General features: G+C 39.5%; 1 protein-coding gene across 3 annotated transcripts in view; it reads left to right on the top strand.

The window, feature by feature from the left end:
• Positions 1–26137, top strand: part of LOC126253246 (uncharacterized) — an 81053-nt gene that overhangs the window by 5637 nt on the left and 49279 nt on the right. For all 3 annotated transcript variants that reach the window (XM_049954438.1, XM_049954439.1, XM_049954437.1), the window contains exon 3: positions 23680–23739. In XM_049954438.1, coding sequence (XP_049810395.1) covers positions 23680–23739 — 60 coding nt within the window. The remainder of the gene's footprint in view (positions 1–23679; positions 23740–26137) is intronic.

Below are 26137 nucleotides of genomic sequence, written 5' to 3'. Positions count from 1 at the left end.
GCCATTTGAACCATTTGTTATTGTTATATCGACTCATTTCACATTTCTGAAAGTTGTTCTTTTTGATGGGATATATAAAACATATAACAATTGAAAATGTCATCTGTGGATTAATAAACTATTATTGCTGATATTTTATATTAATTTTTAGGGCCCATGCATCAGTGTAGATAATTAATTTACCAATATGTCAGGCAAAACGGTTACAACACAGTGTGAAACCTTCCAGTGGTCTGATAAACATTTTTACAGTCTTTCGTCAGTTACTGTTGCCATTCAGGTTCTCACTGCAATGATAGACCAACAATGCAATAGCTTTAATTTATTTACTTTTCTACATTAGTTTCAAAAGAGGGTGGTTGTACCATTATTTTGTTGCTATTGAACTATTATCAGCCATTTTCTCTTTCTGATACTGAAGATGAGCTGTTAACCTTTTCTAGTGGTTTTACTAAATATTAGCCATAGGTCTATGTTAGAATATTTTGGTATAACGTGTTTACCAATTACAAATGATTTGTGAACCGGGTGTTTCATCGTGGTCAGGAGAATGTGAAGAACACATTTCTTCTCAGTTTCAGCTGTTGGTAATGAGTAGTGACAACAGATAAGCTGTAATGAAATAGAGGAGTAGTAAATTGTTGAAATTATACTAAAGAGATTTATGTAACTGAGTTCTGATGAAACCAGCTATTGTTAAACTATGCAATCGTCCTTGATCTTTCTTTGTGAATATAAAGACGATTTTCACAAGATGTGTGTGCATTTATTTCTCAAGTCATTTTTAATGAAGTTTGTGCCTGACCTAATACTGAACTGTAATAAAAGTGCTATTTTACAAAATAGCAAATGACACACTCCATGCTGATGGCATCATCAACATAATGAAAATATAGTCACAAGAATTCACCAATGGATCATGTCACCAACAAAATGAGACATTAACATAATTGGCAAACTAAAGGGAGCTCCCAGAGGGGACACACACACACACACACACACACACACACACACACACACACAAAAAAATAAGGTACGTAAATAGAAAATGAATGAAAAACACTTTCAGAAATCAACAAATAATTTTATATGTATTTCTGTTGCCACTAAATCTATATGGATAAAGTTAACAACACGGTCCAAGTTATCACCAACCCTAAAGAATCACTGTCCTCATTTGATCTCTGTAGGATGATCCAAGCATTCTGCCCCCCTCAGTAACCTTCCTCTGAATCTGTTTCTAGAGTAGTGACATGAAGAAATGTGCGACAGCCTAGTATAAAAATAAGAGAAGTCGTATGCGTACTGTAAAAATGACTCCCTGCTAGGCTACAGGAGTGACAAGCACAAATGGGCAGTCAACTGGTCACACTGTTGATTTCTATTTTATTCTGTCCTGTTTTGTCCCTGTATCTGGGCTCCTACATGGATTATCCATTTAAGTCCACATATTATTTTCAGTGCTAACTAAATATAATGATCCAACACCTTAAGTATAAATGGCACCAGATCACCACAGTGCCCATCCCCTGTCACTATTGCTACAGAAAATTCGGGTGGGTACCATTTGCCAGGTCTTCATGTGTCAATCTAAGTGTCATATTGCATACTGTCATACATTTCTCGGTGAAACCTTTTTCCAGTGCTCCACAGACCAATTGTTTGTACCACTCCAAATGTGACCATCAGTATGGTGTACTGATCAGTGACTTCTGGGTTTCAGGAAGCTCTTGGAAACACAAATAGGCTCTATTGCCTCTCAGTATATAGCTCTGTTATTAACCTCAGTGCTTGAGGCAAATTAACTGATCGAGAAGGATTTCTTCCTAGTCATTAAGACTGTACACTTAGAGGTCAGTACCCCCATCATTCATTTTCTTGAGGCCATTATAGTGATGACTGATATTTTTTTACAGAAGACTGTTAACTAAAAACTAAAACTAAACTCTATCAGGCCCTGGTGATCACACAATGTTAATAGTGGACTTAATGTAATTCCTGTAATGTAATTCCTACAGCTGTGTCCTGTTCATACTCTCACAATTTTCTCTGTTACTTTTTCTGATAGGAAAGAGAAGTGTGTACAGTGTGACAAAATTTCAGTTGTATGTAGCCAATGTGATGATAGTTTTAGGTAACCACAGAAAAGTAAAGAAAGGGCGGTGTATTTTGGCTGTAGAAAATGAAAAATTTAATATAAATCCTCCTCCTGTTTTACAAAAACAGTATAAGCTTTACTGATGTGTTACACCATTCTGAGGCATCTTCAGAAGTTGTATAGAAACTGTGGGAAACGTATTAGTTATAAGTAGTCAAAAGTTTGGTGTGCACATTCGACAAAGACATGCAGCTATGCTTAGATAGGTGAGCGCTGTCATAGTTCTTCTCGTAAAGATTAATATATTTTACATTTGCCCTATGGGAATTTGTGTACAGTTTGTCTGTTTGTAAACAAGCTGTTATGTTCATGCATTTCTTACAGACTTTGTGTCCTTACATTTGATGCCAACAGATAGTGCCATGTTTTAGATACTTTATCTCTTCTTTAATGTTTTAACATCTCTTTTACTTTAATCACCTGTGTTAAATCTATTTTTCATTTGCATGGATGTTAATTGTCACTAAATGTTCCACTTCATTCTTGGTTACTATATTTTCAAACTCGTGAACACCATCTAGCAGAGTTTCTATCTGCTGCATCAGCAGTGTCCTGTTTGCCAGTCTCATATATATTGTGAACACATGCAGTGATGTATTCATGGCCACTGCAATTTGTACATCAATATTTGTGTCAAGATGGAAGTATGGCCCTATCTGAGCATAGCTGCATGTCTTTGTCGAAGGTGCACACCAAAATTTTGACTACTAATGACTAATGCATTACCTGCAGTTCCTATACAAGTCCTGAAGACGTCTCAGAAAGGTGAAACACATCAATAAAGCTTACGTCATTTTTGCAACATAGAGCATCTTTCTCCTATTGAAATAATATCATGGTTGCTGCGCCAAGGCCTTAGAGTGGGGAGATTTATATAACCAATTGCCTCCTCGAGCTTATGAAGATATCTATGAACAGAAATTTCAACAGTGTATTACTGAAAATCTTGTCCCTGTATACTTACATAAATTTCTTAAAATTCATAAGTACCAACCTGTGGACAAATCACTGCTGAAATGTGCCAGATTTCTTAAGAATAACAAACTCGGGCATTTTCATGGTGAGAAAGAGGTGGTCTATGATGTTTACATGTCTGTCACTATCTTGCCCAGCCTCTCAGAATTAGACAATTTAGTGATAGAGTTGAACTACTTGGTTTGGGAGAGCAGTCACCCGGTTATTCTAAGGCATTACTTTAAGATCAAAAAATTGCAATAAGTCTTCTGGAAAACCATTTGCAGAACTAATCATAGTAAGAGTAATTTGCTTCCCTTTGGTGAATGCATGGTCAACTTAACATCTATTACCTTCATTGTTCAGCAAAAGGTTCTGAAACTAAGTTCTTAAACATAACCTGCAACCCCGATTAGATGACGAAATGGTTCCTAACCTTGTAGCTGACTTGAGAATGGCACTTGATAATGTGGATGACAGTAGGATGGATAAAGTAAAGTTGACTTGTAAAGCCAATGACAGTATAGAGAATGCAGTTCAAACTGAGACGCCAAATAGAGATCTTAAGCAACTTTGATTCCAGGTAATTGCATGTACAAGAAAGCTGATGGACTGCTGTGGGCAGTTGTCTTGCTGGCTGGTGATTTCCCAAAATAATGTAAGGTAAATGCTAGGATGGTTCCTTCGAAAAGGACATGGCCGCTTTCCTTCTTCAGCCTTCTCTAATCTAAGCTTGTGCTCCATCTCTAATGAACTCTTTGTCGATTGGAAGTTAAACACGAATCTCCCCCTCTGATCTCCGCAAAAAAATAAGTGTTTTATTGTTGTTATGTTTACGACATGTTCGTTTTTTTTTTTATGGCACTATGGATGATATATCTTTAACAAGAGGTGAATTTAACACTTTGCATTCTAAAATGTCTGTCACTTATGAAGTAAGGGGTCCAGACAAAGTGTTTGATTATTTGGATGTAAAACTTCAGCTCACCAGTAATGAAGTTAATTTTGACATCTATACACACAAGCTAATCACCAGCAACTCAATAATACGTGCATCATCATGGCATCCATATCAGTACAAAATGAATTTCTTCAGAGCCATGGTAGATCGCTTATGTGAACTTCCTTTAAGCCCAGGTACTGTTGATGGCGAACTAGTCAATTTACATGTAGTTGTTAGTAGCAATGGATGTGACCCGAACGTTGTTGATAAGTTGTACAAATGAAAAATAAAAGAAAGTGGTAGTTAAACAGGTGCTAATTTTGTAATTCCAAAAGCAAAAGCTGTTGTCCTACCAGTCTTGGGTTCCGCTCACTAGGCTGTTCAGGACCTATAATGTTAATGTAGCTTATTCCATTCATGATAAAATTCAGTATCCCTTTATATGTAACGAGTAGCTATGTAAATATAGATTCTCTCATTCCAGCAGTTATAACATGTGCTCAGTGTCCTATGTCTTACATAGGGGCAGACTGGCCACATGTTCAGAACAAGATTTCAGGAACACATGATCACTAAAAAGGTGCACTTAAAAAGAATTCTTCAGTCACTGAGCGTTTAAATGCTAGTGAATATGCAGAACCTGTACTAGAATTGCTCCATGCTTTGTATCGTGTGCCAAGAGTAAGAATTTGATTTTGTTAGAGGTTTTGGAGATTGTGAAACACTCTCATGTAGCTAAAAACGTAATCCTTTATGAACAACCAAGAATCAGACATTTTATGATTCAATGATGACAAGTTTGCAATGAGTATTACTGAGCATCGGCATAATTCTCATCGTAAAGATGTTAATTTATTTCTATATCCTTCGTTTTATGTTTGGCTTATGTAATTATTTTATTTTTTGTAAACAAGCTGTTAAGTCCATATATTTCTTAAGGACTTCTTGTCCTTACATTTGACACCAACAGAAGGCGCCATCTTTTAAATACTTTATCTCTTATTTACACTGAGATGAGAGAAGTCATGGAATACCACCTAATATTGTGTCTGACCTCCTTTTGCCCAACATAGTGCTGCAACTCGATGTGGTATGGACTCAACAAGTTGTTGGAAGTTCCCTGCAGAAATATTGAACTGTGCTGCCTGTGTAGCCATCCATAAGTGTGGAAGTGTTGCTGGTGGAGGATTTTGTGCACGAACTGACCTCTCAATTATGTTCCATAAACGTTCAGAGGGATTTATGTTGGATGATCTTGGTGGCCTCGCTCGAACTGTCTAGAATATTCTTCAGACAAAAAATTATGACATGGCGCTTTTATCATCCATAAAAATTCCATTGTTGTTTGGGAACATGAAGGCTATGAATGGCTGCAGTTGGTCTCCAAGTAGCTGGACATCCAGAGGGCCATTCCTTGTAAACGCAGCCCACACCATTATGAAGCTGCCACCAGCTTGCGCAGTGCCATGTTGAAGCTTGGGTCTATGGCTTTGTGAGCTCTGTGCCACACTTGAACTATACCATCAGCTGTTACCAACTGAAATTGGGACTCATCTGGCCAGGCCATGGTTTTCCAGTCATCTCGGGTCCAACCAGTATGATCACGAGCGCAGGAGAGGTGCTGCAGGTGGTGTCCAGCAGTTAGCAGTCGCATTGGTCGTCTTAGCCCATGTATACCAAATTTTGCTTTACTGTATTAAGTTTTATTTCCCACATTGATTTCTGCATTTATTTCATGCAGTGTTGGTTGTTTAATAGCACTTACAACACTATGCAAACACTACAGATCTCCAAGCTTTGCTGGCAGATATGTTGTAAATAGTCTTCACAGGTTTGCTGACGGATCATGTTGTGTAAATTCCATAATATTTCCTCGGAGCAACTGGCAACATCTTCAGGTGGCTAGGTATGACTGACGGTATCTGCACATTGACACCCCATTTCTAGAACATACGCGAAGAATGTGCAGGCGTGGAAAATGCACATGTGCAAATAATTTGCTGATAGATGGTGCCATATTCAAACGCCCTCTGCTGAAAATCGCAGAGCAGCTCTCCTGTGTGTGTGCTGTACGCTGCGTTTACTAACGGTGCGGCCAGATATTACTCACAAAAGACCGTACTAGACCAATGTTATTTCAGATCTGTTATCGAAAAATCTTGATTTTTCACTTCATGATTTAATAGCAGCCAATGCAGGGTTCCAAGCTGTGCTCAATTGAAATCCCGCATCCCTGTTGATGAGAGTATCGGCTGTACAGATACGTATTGCTTCCTTAATGACACAATCCCAGAAAGATGCTGCTGGGTATAAAACTTCCGTGTTTTCATAAACCGTGCGATGTCCTGTATTCACACAGTGTTCAACAATTGCTGACTTTTCTAGTTGATGAAGGCGTGTATGATGCTGATGTTCATCACATTTGAAGATCAGTGCATTTCATATGCAAAGTGTCCACCCTGATACTACCCATTCGAATCGGGGCTCTTCCCTTAGGCCACAGGAAGGGCCACCTGACACAGTGGCCATTGCTGCGAGTTCCAACGCTCCTGAAAGACAAGCAACCACTCCTAGGTATAGAATGGTTGGTAGCAGCTCAGGTATCTGAGGCATCAATCCTTTGTCGTCAGGGGGCTCAACCAAACGAGTACATAATGACTCCATCACATGGACTGGCTACTGTGCTTGGCTGTATAGCATTAAACGACAATGGTGTCAAAGAAAGATGGAAGAGGTGCTGAGCCACATGCCGAAGATGCATGGACACAGACATGGGAAGGAGGCGGCAGGGGTGAAGGAGTGAGGACAGACAGGGAGGGGAACGGGAAAGGGGGGGACACAGCCAGGGATGGAAGAAATGGGCACAAAAGCTCAGAGACCCTTGTGTGCCACACGCCAACTCATGATAGAGATGTGAGCCCCTTGTGGAGGGGGGGAGCAGGGGGGGGGGGGTAGGAGGTTTGTACCATCCTTGCAACCCAGGTGGTTAAGCCAAGACTCCAGTCCTTGTGACACACAACATTTCACTGCTGCCTTTTCTCATGGTATCATATTCACTGACTTTGCCAACTAACAACCTAATATACTTTTCTCTCTCTCTCTCTCTCTCTCTCTCTCTGTGTGTGTGTGTGTGTGTGTGTGTGTGTGTGTGTGTGTGTGTGTGTGTGTGTGTGTCATCTGTAAGGATGGAAAATTTAACCAACATTTTATTAGCCAAAATAACCATGAACAAAATGTGAATAATGTTGAAAAAACAGCATAAGCTTCATTGATACATGCCTCTTTGAGTACTCTTCCAAATTCGTACAGGAACTGTGGGTAATGCTTTAGTTATATGTAGTCAAAATTTGGAACTAACAGGGCAAAGCAGGTGGAACTTCTCAGAAGTTGGAAAAATTGGGTGACAATGACATAATTGTTGAGTTGCATAACTCCCTCAACTTAAGCAAGGGTGTGGTCACATGCCGTGATTTTATGGACATAGCTATACCAAAACTCAAACAAGAGTGGGCAGCATGGAGGATAGTGGATGCAGAGTAAAGGACACAAAGGAATAATAGAGAAGTTGGGAAGACTACCACCTTCAATTCTCCAGCACTGCCTGAACTCATTATGTAAGGATTCCTTTGATTTAAGGTTAGGCCTTACATTCCTAACCCTGTGTGGGGCTATAAATGCCAATGGTTTGGCCATACAATACTGAGGTGTGGAGGTGAAGTGATCTGTGGAAGGGCAGCCCATGAATCTGAGACTGACTGCCCACCACCAGCAGTAGGCATTAACTGCTCTGGGAGCCACTAAGTCTGGAACCGAGACTACCCTGTTTTTGTTGAGAATGCAAAATTCAGGAGACAGAAGTGACCGAGCGCATCCCCTATGCAGAAGCCAAAATAGAATATAAGGCAACAAAGCCCTTATGTATTGCATTTCGTATCCGTCCATGGTGCAGAAACCTGTTATCAAGCTGGACACTTGGATGCAGATGACATCCAGCATGCCTTTATCCACCACCACCACCACCACCTGTACTTGGACCTGTACATGCCAGAGCAAATTAAGTAGAGACATAGCAATCAAGGCAGCAACAACAGAAGAGTTCAGCAACATTTTCGCAGTGAGTATCAGAAAGGCATCCCAAAAGCAGAGTGCATCTCCATGTCCCCTTTCCCAATCATCATCAAAGGGTGGCGACGTTCAGATCAAAAGCTGTCTTAGGCGCCATACGATGTCATTCTGGCATGTCTGACTGACCAGGAGGATATTGTGGATTTCAATGCTTCACCACCGAACTCTCCTTCACTGTACAAGTGCCTCACCAGGCTAGGAGTAAATCAAAACCACACCACTGAAATGTCTCCCTTACTTTATTGGAATATGAATGGATGTTGAATTCATCTGAAGGAACTGAGACTCTTCGTAAAGGATAGACCTTTTTGCCTCTGTCTCCAAGAGACTCATTTTAAACAGATAGACACACCTGTACTTTTAGGAGAAGACAGTCTTACTGGTAACAGGGTGAAAAGTGGGGTAGCAGTGTTCATCAAGGACACATTCCACTCCTCGCCTGTGCCCTTAACCACAGCACTAAAAGCATTTTCTGTTCAGACAGTGGCTCATATTGCTGTCATGGTGTGCTCTGTGTACCTGCCATCCTATGAGCCCCTTGATAGTGAGGTCCTCTCACATCTTCTTGATGAAATACCTCATTCCTTTTTGCATTTGTGGTATTTAATGCACACAGTGCGGTATGGGGTTCTAACACCACTTAGCCCAGGGGTCAGATATTTGAAGATACGATATGAACTACAGACACCTATTGATAAACGTGGGTCGAGTTACACATTTTAGTGCCCTCCCACCTGAACCTGTAGGTTCATCTGCGGCCATAGACCTCTTCTGCTCACTGCCCTTGCACACACCTCTCAATGGGGAGTGGATGATGACTTTAATGGTAGCAACCACGACCCTGTTGTCTGGATCCATTTGCCCGAAGGGGCAGATCCTGAAAGGAAGCCACCTTGATAGCTGTTCAGGAAAGCTAACTGGATGCCTTACAGTCAGTTAGCATTTTTTCTGGGAGTATGACAGCATCCAGGTCTGGGTGGATCACATTACAGCCATGATCCACCACGCCACTGATGCATCTAGCACGAAGTCAGTGGTAACACCTAGGAGGCAGCTTATCCGCTAGTGGAATGATGAATGTCATTCTGCAGTCAGGGACCGGAGGGCAGCTATGCAAAGATTAATTGATGCCTTACAGATGTGAATCTTGGAACCTTTTGAATGATAGGGGCAAAGACAAGAATAAGAGGAGGTCTTGGCAAGAGTTCCTGAACTACATCAAGAGGTCCACATCTGAAAGTAATGTATGGGAAGCCGTCGGGAGGATCTCATGATGTAATTTGTGACCACCAATAGCAGCTGTACGAGAGCAGGGGTATCCCCAAACATCACTGTGACACATTGCTGAGACAGTGGCTCAGTTGTACAAGACCATTACAACCGATTCTCTTCAGAATCCAGCTTTCCGTCGTTATCAGGAGACACAGGAGAGGTTTGATTATGATGGCCAACATAGAGGAATACAACAAGCCCTTCTCTCTGTGGGAGTTGGATTCTGTATTATCAATAGCTTGGGATACTATGCCCAGTCATAATCTGATAATGTGCAACATGTTGAAACAGTTGGATCCACCATCAAATGTGGTCCTTCTTCAGTTTTTTAATGAAATTTGGACAACAGGAGACTTCATCAACTTGTGGAAAGAACCTATTTACATCCTGTTGCTTTTTTTTTTTTTTTTTTTTTTTTTTTTTTTTTTTTTTTTTTTTACCAAGGAAGAATCGGTCTAACCTTGGTACATTTCGTAGCATTAGTGTCACAAGCTGCATGGGAAAGACACTAGAGCATACACTGAAGAGCCAAAGGAAGTGGCACACTTACTTCTTGTAGGGCCCTAACAGGCACTCAGAAGTGCCGCATCACGATGTGGCATGGACTCAACTAATGTCTGAAGTAGCGCTGGAGGGAAATGACACCATGAAGCCTGCAGGGCTATCCGTAAATCTGTAAGAGTATGAGAGTTTGGAGATCTCTTGTGAACACCACGTTGCAAGGCATCCGAGATGTGCTCTATAATGTTCATGTCTGGGGAGTTTGGTGGCTAGTGGAAGTGTTTAAACTCAGGAGAGTGTTTCTGGAGCCACTCTGTAGCAATTCTGAATGTGTGGGGTGTCACATTGTCCTGCTGGAATTGCTGAAGTCCATTGGAATGCACAATGGACATGAATCAATGTAGATGATCAGACAGGATGTTTACATACATGTCACCTGTTGGAGACATGTCTAGATGTATCACTCCAACTGCGCATGCCCGATACCATTACAGAGCCTCCACCAGCTCAAACAACCCCTGCTGACATGCAGGGTCCATGGATTCGTGAGGTTGTCTCCATACCCGACACATTCATCCGCTCGATACAATTTGAAACAAGACTCGTCCGACCAGGCAACATGTTTCCAGTCATCAACAGTCCAATATCAGTGTTGACCGGCCCAGGTGAGGCTGAAAGCTTTGTGTCATGCAGTCATCAAGGGTACACGAGTGAGCCTTCGGCTGTGGAAGCCCATATCGATGATGTTTCATTGAATGGTTCGCATACTGACACTTGTTGATGACCCAGCATTGAAATCTGCAGCAAGTTGTGGAAGGGTGGCACTTCTGTCATGCTGAACGATTCTCTTCAGTCATCATTGGTCCCATTCTTGCAGAATCTTTTTCCAGCCACAACGATGTCGGAGATCTGATGTTTTACCGGATTCCTCATATTAACAGTACACTTGTGAAATGGTCACAAAGAAAAATGCTGTGTCTCATCACTCATGTGCAGACTACAACACCACATTCAAACTCACTTAAATCTTGATAACCTGCCATTGTAGCAGCAGTAACCGATCTAACAACTGCGCCAGATACTTGTCTTACATAGGCATTCCTGACATGCATGTACCAGTTCCTTTGGTGCATCAGCGTATTGTCAACTGGCACCTAGTGTAGGTCCTCCAAACCAGGTCGCTGCCAAGTCGCTCCCATCCCAGTTTCAGGAGGTATCGCTCCACTCTCAGTAATCTGACCCTACTTGAAGCAAAAATTGGACACACTTTTCTGCGTGAGCAACACTTTATTGGCGGTGTCTTCAATTTGGAAAAGGCATACACAATACTACCTGGAGGCATAATTTTTGTTGCAGCTCTATCAGTGGGTGTTCCTGGATGGCTACACACTGTCATACAGACCTGGGTCTCCCACAGGACCTGCCATCTATTTAACTGATAATGAATCGAGTGTGGTTCATGTTTTAAGATTTCGTGTATTATCCAGAATTTTCCCAATTGGTTGTGAAAGTGGCTCGATCACCCATTATTTGGAAGTAGTCATCCTTCATTTTGTCTTACTATTCTGCTGTGTTTCGTGTGACTTTTACTGAGGGATTTTCTGACGCTCACCAAATTGGAGTTGTCTTTTAAACTCGTGTGTGTGTATAAATGCAATATGGTTTTCAAATTTTATTACTTTTTAAGTAGATTTTCACCATACTCATCTGTATATCATTCACGCAAGGGTACAGATGACCTTGCTGTTTAGTGCCCTCACTCGTGAATCATCATCATCATCATCAAAGCTTGTCTATAGTTGCTGATGTCATGAGAGAAAGCTTGACTAAAGTTACTGGGTATTTCAAATAGTACTTTCATCTTTATATAAGCCCCATGAACAGTGGACCTTTCCGTTGGTGGGGGTGGCTTACACGCCTCAGTGATACAGATAGACATACAGGTGCAGCCACAATGAAGGGATATCTTTCGAGAGGTCAGACACATATATGGTTCCTGAAGAGGGACAGCAGCCTTTAGAGTAGTTGCAGGGGCAGTAGTCTGGGTGGCAGACTGATCTGGCCTTGTAACATCAGCCAAAACGGCCTTGCTGTGCTGTTACTGCAAATGGCTGAAAGGAAGGGGAAACTGTAGCCATAATTTTTCCAGTGGGTGTGCATTTCTAAAGTTAAATGACGACGGCATCCTCTTGGGTAAAATATTCCAGAGGTAAAATAGTCCCCATTCAGATCTCTGGGTGGGGGCTGCTAAGGAAGATGATGTAATCAGGAGTAACAAAACTGGCATTCTATGGACCGAAGCATGGAATTATAGATCCCATAATTGGGCAGAATTGAGCAGGTATGTTAGAAAATTTAAAGAGAGAAATGGATTTGTTGAAGTTAGATATAATGGGAATTAGTGAAGTTCAGTGGCACGAGGAACAGTACATCTGGTCAGTTGAGTACAGGGGTATAAATAGAAAATTAAATAGGGATGATGGATGAATGGGTTTAATAATGAATAAGAAAATAAGAATGCAGGTAAGCTACTATTTACAGCACAGTGAATGCATTGTTGTAGCCAAGATAGACATGAAGCCCATACCTAACACAGTAGTAAAAGTTTGTATATCAACTAGCTCCGCTGATGATTAAGAGATTGAAGAAACGTATGATGAGATAAAAGAAATTATTCAGATATTTAAGGGAGACAAAAATTTAATTGTGGTTGATTACTGGAATTCGATAGTAGGAAAAGGGAGAGAAGGAAAAATAGTAGGTGAATATGGACTGAGGGAAAGGAATGAAAGAGAAAGCTGCCTGGTAGAATTTTGCACAGAGTGTAATTTAATCATCACTACCACTTGGTTTAAGAATCATGAAAGAGGTTGTGTACTTGGAAGAGACCTGGAGACACCAGCAAGTTTCAGATTCTTATATAATGGCAAGACAGAAATTTCGGAACCAGATTTTAAATTGTAAGACATTTCCAGGGGCAGATGTGGATCCTGACCACAATTTATCGGTTATGAACTGTAGATTGAAACTGAATAAATTGCAAAAGGGGAGGAAATTATGTAGATTGAACCTGGATAGTTTGAACAAACCAGAGGTTGTTGAGAGCTTCAGAGGGAGCATTTGGCAAAGATTGACTAGAACAGGGAAAAGGAATACAGAAGAAGACTAGTAGATAGCTGTGAGGTATGAAATAGTGAAAGAAGCAGAGGATCAAAGAGGTAAGAAGACAAGACCTACTAGAAATCCTTGGAGACCAAAGGAGATATTGAATTTAATTTATGAAAGGAGGAAACATAAAAATGCACCAAACGAAGCAGGAGAAAGGGAATACAAATCTCTAAAAAATGAGATTGACAGGAACAGGCATTATTGTAAAAATGGAAGAGGACATAGATGTAGATGAGATCGGAGATACGATACTGTGTGAAGAATTTGACAGAGCACTGAGAGATCTAAGTCAACACAAGTAGTACACAACATTCTGTCAGAGCTGCTGACAGCCTTGGAAGAGCCAACCATCACAACACTCTTCTATGTGGGTGCAAGATGTATGAGATGGGCCAAATACACTCACATTTAAATAAGAATGTAATAATTCAAATTCCAAAGAAAGCAGCTACTGACAGGTGGAATGTTACCGAACTATCAGTTTAATAAGACATGGTTGCAAAATACTAACACAAATTCTTTACAGAAGGATGTAAAGACTGGTAGAAGCTGACCTTGGGGGAGATCAGTTTTAATTCCGGAGAAATGTAGGAACACATATGAGGCACATCTGACTGTATGACTGAGCTTAGAAGATAGGTTAAGGAAAGGCAAAACTATGTTTACAACATTTGTGGACTTGGAGAAAGCTTTTGACAGTGTTGACCGGAATACTCTCTTTGAAATTCTGAAGGTAGCAGGAGTAAAATACGGGGAGTGAAAGGCTACTTGCAACTTGCACAGAAAGCAGATGAAAATTATTAGAGTTGAGGGGCATGAAAGAAAAGTAGTGGTTGAGGAGGAAGTGAGACAGGGTTGCAGTCTATCACCAGTGTTATGCAATCCATACACTGAGCAAGCAATAAATGAAACAAAAGACAAAACTTCAAGTTGGAATTAAAGTTCAGAGCAAAGAAATGAAAACTTTGAGGCTTGACAATGACATTGCAGTTCTGTCAGAAACAGTACAGGACTCGGAAGAGCAGTTGAATGGAATGGACAGTGTCTTGAAAGGAGGATATAACATGAACATCAACAAAAGCAGAACAAGGACAATGGAAGGTAGTCAAATTAAATCAGGTGATGCTGAGGAAATTAGATTAGAAAATGAGACACTTAAAGTAGTTCATGGGTTTCCTATTTGGGCACAAAATAACTGATGATGGCTGAATTAGAGAGGATATAAAATGGAGACTGGTAGTGGTAAGAAAAGTCTTTCTGAAGAAAAGAAATTTGTTCCCATTGAATATAGATTTAAGTGTTACAGAGTCTTTTCTGAAAGAATTTGCATGGGGTGTAGCCCTATATGGAAGCAAAACATGGATAATAAACAGTTTAGACAAGAAGAGAATAGAAGCTTTAGAAATTTGGTGTGACAGGAGAATGCTGAAGATTAGATGAATCACGTAACTAATGAGGTAGTAATGAATAGAATGGGGGAGAAAAGAAATGTGTGGTACATCCTGACTACAAAAGGGGATTGGTTTATAGGACACATTCTGAGATGTCAAGGGATCACCGATTTCATATTGGAAGGATGTGTAGGGCATAAAAATTGTAGTCGAGATAAAGAGGTGAAAACAGTAAGCAGATTCAGGAGGATGTGAATTGCAGAAGTTATTCAAAGATGAAGAGGGTTGCACAAGATAGAGTAGCAGGGAGAGTTGCATCAAATGAGTCTTTGGACTGAAGACAACAACAACAACAACAACAGATGCCACAAAACTTCTTAATGGTGTTAGTACCTTGCAAACTTTTTAGATAACAATTACTGGTTTGGGAATGCGTTACACATTTCATGGTTATAATCTAAGTCACTCCCTCTTGCATTCCCATTGTACCTCACTGTGAGCACAGCAAACATTGCTCTCCAAATCACTCAAGGCGAGGCACTGTCTCTGTTATGGGCTTTTATTGAGACATTTTACCACATAATATACTATATCTCGATACTTTGAAGACCGACCACTTAGAAGAATGTTGAGCCTAGAAAACAAGCCATTTATGCTATTATTTAAAGTGTTCCTGGCACATTTGTAATTGATATATCTTCAAGAGCAATACATACTAAAAAGAGATCGGGCTTAAAGATTTATTTTTCTTGTTTACTCTAATTCTTTGATAGATTACAAATTTTAGAATAACAATAACAGAAAGTATAATTATCCTTACAGAAAAAAGTGTGAGGTGAATTATTGAGCAATTTCTTTTTCTTGAGCTTCTAAAATCTCTTGCTCACTCAACAGTGTGACGTATTTCTAGAAGAATTATAGGAAACTGCGGAACCTAATGAGTACTCGCACAAAATTATGCAAACACAATCACGTATTGGCTTAGCCATTCATACCAACAGCTGTTATGTTTACTAATGTTTTTTTAAGTAATTCTAGAAATTGATGACTGAAGGCAGCATATATCAAGGGATGGGTAGTGAGGTGTGTGTGAACATTGTTCTCATATGAAATGAGTCCAGTTTTTGAGCGATAAGTAGCTCGTACATCGAGAAAATCAAAGCCCGAGATATACTTGGGCATTGTCTCTTGAACACAAAGTTGTAGTCTGAGCTATGCTCAGGCTTGATCACCAAGTTGTTAAGAAACATGGCAGTCAAAATAAATATACGACTTTATTTAACAGTATTCTTAAAGATAATCATGTACATTAAACAAGTCTTATATGTATACATGATGAGACATTGAAGTCCTCGTTTTGTAATCAATGAATGATGATACAATATTTCACTACTTATACAATCTTCCCCCATGAACCATGGACCTTGCCGTTGGTGGGGAGGCTTGCGTGCCTCAGCGATACAGATGGCCGTACCGTAGGTGCAACCACAACGGAGGGGTATCTGTTGAGAGGCCAGACAAACATGTGGTTCCTGAAGAGGGGCAGCAGCCTTTTCAGTAGTTGCAGGGCCAACAGTCTGGATGATTGACTGATCTGGCCTTGTAACATTAACCAAAACGGCCTTGCTGTGCTGGTACTGCGAACGGCTGAAAGCAAGGGGAAACTACAGCCGTAATTTTTCCCGAGGACATGCAGCTTTACTGTATGATTAAATGATGATGGCGTCCTCTTGGGTAAAATATTCCGGAGGTAAAATAGTCCCCCATTCGGATCTCCGGGCGGGGACTACTCAAGAGGACGTCGTTATCAGGAGAAAGAAAACTGGCATTCTACGGATCGGAGCGTGGAATGTCAGATCCCTTAATCGGGCAGGTAGGTTAGAAAATTTAAAAAGGGAAATGGATAGGTTAAAGTTAGATATAGTGGGGATTAGTGAAGTTCGGTGGCAGAAGGAACAAGACTTTTGGTCAGGTGATTACAGGGTTATAAATACAAAATCAAATAGGGGTAATGCAGGAGTAGGTTTAATAATGAATAAAAAAATAGGAGTGTGGGTTAGCTACTACAAACAGCATAGTGAACGCATTATTGTGGCCAAGATAGACACAAAGCCCATGCCTACTACAGTAGTACAAGTTTATATGCCAACTAGCTCTGCAGATGATGAAGAAATTGATGAAATGTATGACGAGATAAAAGAAATTATTCAGGTAGTGAAGGGAGATGAAAATTTAATAGTCATGGGTGACTGGAATTCGTCAGTAGGAAAAGGGAGAGAAGGAAACATAGTAGGTGAATATGGATTGGGGGGAAGAAATGAAAGAGGAAGCCGCCTTGTAGAATTTTGCACAGAGCATAACTTAATCATAGCTAACACTTGGTTCAAGAATCATAAAAGAAGGTTGTATACCTGGAAGAATCCTGGAGATACTAATAGGTATCAGATAGATTATATAATGGTAAGACAGAGATTTAGGAACCAGGTTTTAAATTGTAAGACATTTCCAGGGGCAGATGTGGATTCTGACCACAATCTATTGGTTATGAACTGCAGATTGAAACTGAAGAAACTGCAAAAAGGTGGGAATTTAAGGAGATGGGACCTGGATAAACTGAAAGGACCAGAGGTTGTAGAGAGTTTCAGGGAGAGCATAAGGGAACAATTGACAGGAATGGGGGAAAGAAATACAGTAGAAGAAGAATGGGTAGCTCTGAGGGATGAAGTAGTGAAGGCAGCAGAGGATCAAGTAGGTAAAAAGACGAGGGCTAATAGAAATCCTTGGGTAACAGAAGAAATATTGAATTTAATTGATGAAAGGAGAAAATATAAAAATGCAGTAAATGAAGCAGGCAAAAGGGAATACAAACGTCTCAAAAATGAGATCGACAGAAAGTGCAAAATGGCTAAGCAGGGATGGCTAGAGGACAAATGTAAGGATTTAGAGGCTTGTCTCACTAGGGGTAAGATAGATACTGCCTACAGGAAAATTAAAGAGACCTTTGGAGAGAAGAAAACCACTTGTATGAATATCAAGAGCTCAGATGGCAACCCAGTTCTAAGCAAAGAAGGGAAGGCAGAAAGGTGGAAGGAGTATATAGAGGGTTTATACAAGGGCGATGTACTTGAGGACAATATTATGGAAATGGAAGAGGATGTAGATGAAGATGAAATGGGAGATAAGATACTGCGTGAAGAGTTTGACAGAGCACTGAAAGACCTGAGTCGAAACAAGGCCCCGGGAGTAGACAACATTCCATTAGAACTACTGATGGCCTTGGGAGAGCCAGTCATGACAAAACTCTACCATCTGGTGAGCAAGATGTATGAGACAGGCGAAAAACCCACAGACTTCAAGAAGAATATAATAATTCCAATACCAAAGAAAGCAGGTGTTGACAGATGTGAAAATTACCGAACTATCAGTTTAACAAGTCACAGCTGCAAAATACTAACGCGAATTCTTTACAGACGAATGGAAAAACTGGTAGAAGAGGCCCTCGGGGAAGATCAGTTTGGATTCCGTAGAAATGTTGGAACACGTGAGGCAATACTAACCTTACGACTTATCTTAAAAGAAAGATTAAGAAAAGGCAAACCTACGTTTCTAGCATTTGTAGACTTAGAGAAAGCTTTTGACAACGTTAACTGGAATACTCTCTTTCAAATTCTGAAGGTGGCAGGGGTAAAATACAGGGAGCGAAAGGCTATTTACAATTTGTACAGAAACCAGGTGGCAGTTATAAGAGTCGAGGGGCATGAAAGGGAAGCAGTGGTTGGGAAAGGAGTGAGACAGGGTTGTAGCCTCTCCCCGATGTTATTCAATCTGTATATTGAGCAAGCAGTAAAGGAAACAAAAGAAAAATTCGGAGTAGGTATTAATATTCATGGAGAAGTAGTAAAAACTTTGAGGTTCGCCGATGACGTAATTCTGTCAGAGACAGCAAAGGACTTGGAAGAGCAGTTGAACGGAATGGACAGTGTCTTGAAAGGAGGATATAAGATGAACATCAACAAAAGCAAAACGAGGTTAATAGAATGTAGTCAAATTAAATCGGGTGATGCTGAGGGGATTAGATTAGGAAATGAGACACTTAAAGTAGTAAAGGAGTTTTGCTATTTAGGGAGTAAAATAACTGATGATGTTCGAAGTAGAGAGGATATAAAATGTAGACTGACAATGGCAAGGAAATCGTTTCTGAAGAAGAGAAATTTGTTAACATCGGGTATAGATTTAAGTGTCAGGAAGTCATTTCTGAAAGTATTTGTATGGAGTGTAGCCATGTATGGAAGTGAAACATGGACGATAACCAGTTTGGACAAGAAGAGAATAGAAGCTTTCGAAATGTGGTGCTACAGAAGAATGCTGAAGATAAGGTGGGTAGATCACGTAACTAATGAGGAGGTATTGAATAGGATTGGGGAGAAGAGAAGTTTGTGGCACAACTTGACTAGAAGAAGGGATCGGTTGGTAGGACATGTTTTGAGGCATCAAGGGATCACAAATTTAGCATTGGAGGGCAGCGTGGAGGGTAAAAATCGTAGAGGGAGACAAAGAGATCAATACACTAAGCAGACTCAGAAGGATGTAGGTTGCAGTAGGTACTGGGAGATGAAGAAGCTTGCACAGGATAGAGTAGCATGGAGAGCTGCATCAAACCAGTCTCAGGACTGAAGACCACAACAACAACAACAATAATCTTCAGAGTGGCGCACAAGAAGTACTACATTTTCATTTGGTTATTATGATGTTTAGCATATATTTACAGCATTATAATGTACAGATAACTGTTATACACTTATTGCCATTATTTTAAAGCCAAACACAAGTTTGTTTCTTAAAAATAACAACATGCAAATAGCTTCATAAAAATGACAACACACAGATAGCTTCTAACTTTGGTGATGCATTGCTGAAGCTTCTCATTACATTCTCAATCATTTCTTGCGGAATCAGTGGCCAATTTCCATGCTGAACTGAATGATACACTGATTAAACATAATAAATGGTGTGAGCACATCTTCATCTTGGCAAGGTTGCAATTGAAAATATACTATTCACAAAAATTCTGCCACATTAATGCTGCTACAGGAACTATTATGTATATGCTTATATTCCTGGTTGGAATTTAAAAATTCTGGAAAGCACATCTTTTACAAAAAAAATGTTAGTATGAGGAAAAAGTTCTACATTAGGGATACTGTGTTTATAAAGACATTGATGCGGCAAGATTTATTTTAAAATATTTCCATGTAAGGATGGGAGTCAAATCATTTTGTGTGCTGCTTTTTTGTGGAAATAGTGAACTTGGCAACTAAAGTACAAGAAGGGAAAGAATTGCACACAGAGTGGTGGAGAGTAATAAACATGCAAGTGTATAAGGGCTAATGTCATAAGAGAAGTGGTAAACCATTCTAATGATGTAAGCCAAAGGCTTTGTCTGTGGGTTTGTTGTATTAAATGTTTTCGCTACACTTGTGTTGTTAATTTTGTATGAAGATCAGTTGCTTTCCTGATGGAGTCAATGGTTGAGATTGTCAAAATCTCTGATTGTTGTAGAGAATTTATACAATACAGGCAGCAAGAAAATTTTGTCCATTCTAATGATTGATTACAAAAATAGGTGGTTTTTAACTGTACAGCCACTGGCAAATGGAAGTCGGGAAAGCTGCTACACATTTATGACAGTATTTTGATGAAATAAAGAGAACTTTTTTTATTTGTAATTATGAGGTTAAATATACTGAAATGTAGAGGCAGATGAAAGTATTGCCATTATTTACAAACATCAATAGAAAATTAATTAATAGACAATGCTGAATGTCCCACATCACTAGTGAGTCTACACAGAAAAGAAAGTGAAACAAAAGATCTCGAACCTTTCAGAATGGCATACTTTCAGGGTAGCTGTTAATTAGAATAAATTGCTTGGGAACCATAGTGCTAGGAAAACTACTTATGAAAATTGATATCACTTAATTGTCACAAAGAAATCTTTCACATTTTTATAAAAAAAAAACTTTATTTGGATTTAAGAAGTAAGGTATTGTGTGAGTGAAGTAATCTCACTACTGACTTCATCCAAATAAAAACTTTAGGAGATTTAATCGTTTCACTGGATTTTAGTATGAGTGGGAAATAATTAGAGAAGAAGAGTTTTAATTTACACAATACTTGCACAGAAGGTGGTGAAGTGGGGACTGATTAAGGGTAAAAGAATAGACCAGTATCTGGAACATTGGTTCCTTATAGAATTTTTTTACCTATTCTGAATTTGAATTCAATTTCCTTGGACAGAAAAGCTTCTGTCCACAAATCAGCCTGGATTTTGAAAGAATCACTCACGTGAAACTTAGCTTGCTGTTTTCTCACATGATATCTTGCAAACCATGGATATTGGGCAATATGTAGATTCAGTGTTACTTGATTTTTGTAATGTGTTTGACACAGTGCTCCACTGCAGACTGTTAACGGAGATCTGAGGACATGGGATAAGTTTCAGATATGTGAGTGGCTCAAAGACTTCTTAAGTTATAGAACACAGTATGTCGTGCTCGATGGCAAGTGTTCATCAGGGATAAGAGCAACATCCAGGAGTGCCTCAGGAAAGTGTGGGAGGACTGCTCTTACTCTCTGTATACATAAGTGATCTGGTGCACAGGGTGAGTAGCAATTTGCAGCTGTTTGCTGATGAAACTGTGGTGTGTGGAAAGGTGTTGTCACTAAGTAACTGTAGGAGGGCACAAGACGACTTGGACAAAACTTCTAATTGGTGTGACAAATGGCAGCCTCCTTTAAATGGATAAAAATGTAAGTTAATGCAGATGAGGAGTAAAAACAAACCTGTAATGTTTGAAAGCAACGTTAGTTGTGTGCTGCTTGACACAGCCACACTGATGAAATATTGAGGCGTAAAGTTGCAAATCGATTCTGAATCGAACAAGCCTGTACAGATGGTGGTAGGGAAGGTGAGTGGCTGACTTCCATATATTGGGAGAATATCAGGAAGTTTAGCTCATCTATAAAGGAGACTGCATATAGAACACTAGTGCAACCAGTTCTTGAGCACTGCGTGAGAGTGTGGGAGCCCCACCAGATCTGATTAAAGGAAGACATAAGCAGGTCATATGCGTGCTGATAGATATGTCACCAGTAGGTTTGATTGGCACACAAGTATTATGGAGATGTATCATGAACTCAAATGTGAATCCCCGGAGGGAAGGCAACATTCTTTTTGCAAGGCACTCTTGAGAAAATTTAGAGAACCTGCATTTGCGGCTGATTGCAGACTGATTCTACTGCCACCAACATGCATTTTGTGCAAGGACGGTGCAGGTAAGAGAAATTAGGGCTCGTACACAGGCATATAGACAGTTATTTTTCCCTCGGTCCATTTGTGAGTAAAACAGGAAAGAAAATGCTACAAGGTACCTTTACCATGTACCATGCTGCAGCATGCAGAGAGAGTGCATGTAGATGTAAAAGATGCCCCAGGCATAAAATAAGTTTTTCTGTGCTTACTAGTATTGTTAAAAGTGTGGAGTTGAATATATTGAAATTGTAGATGTGGCTGTAATTATCATATTGAAATAGAAAAAAGAAAATGGGGAAAGTATAAGAAAAGAAGCTGGAAGCATTACATATATAGTACCCTGTAAGATTTTAACAATGAACTGGAATAACAGAATATGAAAAAGTAGATATGGGATAAGACAGTGGTGTAAGAAAGATCTGGCGAAGTAAAACAAAGAAAAAGGCATTAGCTGAATAAACACTAGACTTGGAACTGTGGGACATTATCAGAATATGACAAAAGGTAGTTTCATAATTGATATGTTTGGAAATTTTATTATTTCACAATTAGTATGTTTGGAAATTTCATTGATGCTCACAGTTACACAACTGGAATAGAATATTTGAACAAAATATAACAACAAGAGGAGAAAGTAGGCAGAACTGTTCATCGTAATGCTCCTTGTACTTAGTACTCACTGCCTCACATTAGCAAAATGGAAAAGGAGACAACTTATCTACATTTTCCAATTCCCTTAAATAGAGTAAAGCTGTCCTCAGTACCAAAGTTCTTTATTACAGTGCAGTATTGTACATGAGTCTCCTGTAGGCAGTTGTATGCACTTGCTTTCCTCTGGCCTTTTAAGTTAGTTTTACACAACTATTTATTGGGGAACCCGCAGTTTAACATGGACTCTGGATTGCAGTGTAACATGGTATTTTCATATTAACAGATCATTGTCAGTGCAAAAGAAACTGTGACAAATAATCCTAGGTTTGACTGGGTGTTGGATCATTAGACTTGTAATCTGGTGCTTATTCATTGAGCCACATCCAGTTTTCTTATATGTATTATTTCTCAGATCTGAGCAAGATGACACAGCTGCTAATCCACTTGCTATGTGTTTGGGAGATTAATGGTCAGGTATCTGTCTTTTAATTGCAGTTTAAGGCATTTGCAGTTTTGCTAGATAATATTAAGTGATTGAATGAGTCCTTAATCAAGTTTACATCTATACTTCTCCAAATGAACTAGTGCTCCATCACCAGTTACCTAAGTGGTAATGGAACGTTAAACTAGAAATTTCCTTCCTTAAATATTGTACAGCATTTGTTACTCCTAATAATTTGTCAGTTTTATACATCCTGTTTGTTGGCTGTGAATTACCTTTCTTAGAAGTGCAAATTGTGCTTGTGAATTCATATGATAGTTCAGCTGTGAATTACCTTTCTTAGAAGTGCAGATTGTTGATTTCTTTCTTTTACACATTTCTCAAAAGCGTGCATAGAAACAGGGCATATTTTAAAAGAACTTTTGTCACACATCCCTAGTTAATTTCCAATTCTTGTGCCTTTAGGATCCTCTGTCATCAGCAAGCAGATACCAGAATGCAGTCCTTATAGAATTTGTCTGGTGCTTAGGTCAATGTGACATTTGTCAGCATTTAAATGATGCAATAAGAGCCCTGTTAATTGTGTTAATTACGAGAAATAATGCCTCATTATATGATAGCTGTATGAACTTTGTGCTTACTGTCTTTCCATAAAACAAAATTGTGTAAATATTTAGTAGACTTTTCTGTTCTATCATGTTATATCACTGTGAAGTAAGTCAGATGTTTGGAAGTCTTATGCTGTCAAATGAAATTTTTTAGGTCTGTACAAGAACCAGATGTGAGAAATCCTGGACCTGCCCCAACAAATGGAACTGAAAAGTATGTATTTTGTTCTTGTTTAACATGTGTAATTCATTTTAATGCCTTGCAGTTTGCATGCTCCTTCTGTCTTGTTATTTGTAGTAGCAATCTTAAATGTGAATAGTGAGCAGAGTAGCAATTCTTAATACTAGATAAGGTATAACTTAAGCGCTTCTGTTTATCTAGACATTTTCTGATGTAGTGAAATTTGGGAAAATAAAAATGTTAATAAAATTGATAGTATGAGACATTCTTAATTCAAACTACCTATGATATCATTAATTAATGACATAAGATGATACTCTGTGTAAAGCATGCAATTCTACATCTACATCCATACTCCGCAAGCCACCTGACGGTGTGTGGCGGAGGGTACCCTGAGTACCTCTATCGGTTCTCCCTTCTATTCCAGTCTTGTATTGTTCATGGAAAGAAGGATTGTCAGTATGCTTCTGTGTGGGCTCTAATCTCTCTGATTTTATCCTCATGGTCTCTTCGCGAGATATACGTAGGAGGGAGCAATATACTGCTTGACTCTTCGGTAAAGGTATGTTCTCGAAACTTTAACAAAAGCCTGTACCGAGCTACTGAGCGTCTCTCCTGCAGAGTCTTCCACTGGAGTTTATCTATCATCTCCGTAACGCTTTCGCGATTACTAAATCATCCTGTAACGAAGCGCGCTGCTCTCCGTTGGATCTTCTCTATCTCTTCTATTAACCCTATCTGGTACGGATCCCACACTGCTGAGCAGTATTCAAGCAGTGGGCGAACAAGCGTACTGTAACCTACTTCCTTTGTTTTCAGATTGCATTTCCTTAGGATTCTTCCAATGAATCTCAGTCTGGCATCTGCTTTACCGACGATCAACTTTATATGATCATTTCATTTTAAATCACTCCTAATGCGTACTCCCAGATAATTTATGGAATTAACTGCTTCCAGTTGCTGACCTGCTATTTTGTAGCTAAATAAGGGATCTATCTTTCTATGTATTCGCAGCACATTACACTTGTCTACATTGAGATTCAATTGCCATTCCCTGCACCATGCGTCAATTCGCTGCAGATCCTCCTGCATTTCAGTACAATTTTCTATTGTTACAACCTCTCGATACACCACAGCATCATCTGCAAAAAGCCTCAGTGAACTTCCGATGTCATCCACAAGGTCTTTTTCGAAACCCATGCTGATTCCTACAGAGTAGATTTCTAGTCTCCAGAAAAGTCATTATACTCGAACATAATACGTGTTCCAAAATTCTACAACTGATCGACGTTAGAGATATAGGTCTATAGTTCTGCACATTTGTTCGACGTCCCTTCTTGAAAACGGGGATGACCTGTGCCCTTTTCCAATCCTTTGGAACGCTACGCTCTTCTAGAGACCTACGGTACACCGCTGCAAGAAGGGGGGCAAGTTCCTTCGCGTACTCTGTGTAAAATCGAACTGGTATCCCATCAGGTCCAGCGGCCTTCCCTCTTTTGAGCGATTTTAATTGTTTCTCTATCCCTCAGTCGTCTATTTCGATATCTACCATTTTGTCATCTGTGCGACAATCTAGAGAAGGAACTATAGTGCAGTCTTCCTCTGTGAAACAGCTTTGGAAAAAGACATTTAGTATTTCAGCCTTTAGTCTGTCATCCTCTGTTTCAGTACCATTTTGGTCACAGAGTGTCTGGACATTTTGTTGTGATCCACCTACCGCTTTGACATAAGACCAATAATTTTATGACAAATGGGGTAAGTTGTATAAATCTGACTCGTTAAGGTGTCAGTTGGAGAACCAAAGCCTTATTTTGCAGCTGTAGTATTTTGGCAACATGTCTTGATCTAGTGCATATTCAGTAATACTAATAACTGACTTGCTACTTACATAGAAGCAGTGGATTGTGAAATTATGCAATCTGCTACAGATGAGACAGGTCAAAAAAAAAAAAAAAAAAAAAAGGTCCACACGTTTTGGGAACACTTTCAATTATTTATTGCACAAGAACCAAACACATATCATACATATGTCATTTTGAAGAGAAACCCTGAAAGTTTTTTTTCCATGTATACTTCCATAGCATAGTTTGATAATTTGCCAATAGTCAGCGCTAGTCGCAAACAAGAAGTACATGTTTATCAAAATGTTTGTTGAAAGGTATGGATCCTGAAGTCCACGAAGCATTGTGATCATTAGGGAATTAAATATACAGCTCAGTGCTTTGTGTGTGAAGTGCTACTCCAAATGATTCATGCCACTGTAGTGTAATAGTAGCAGAAACATAATGAAATGGTTTCAGATTGCATTCTCACTTGATTTGTCGTAGCAAAACATTCTTCTAAGCTCATATCATTTCTTTAATTTTCAGGCAGTAGTTTTTAAGTCTAACAGTTTTTGGTATTTGTGCTCAGGATGATGGTTGTGACTTGT

The sequence above is a fragment of the Schistocerca nitens genome, chromosome 4 (assembly GCF_023898315.1).
Source record: "Schistocerca nitens isolate TAMUIC-IGC-003100 chromosome 4, iqSchNite1.1, whole genome shotgun sequence".
In the NCBI taxonomy this organism is placed as follows: domain Eukaryota; kingdom Metazoa; phylum Arthropoda; class Insecta; order Orthoptera; family Acrididae; genus Schistocerca; species Schistocerca nitens.
This window is presented reverse-complemented; position numbering and strand designations above follow the sequence as displayed.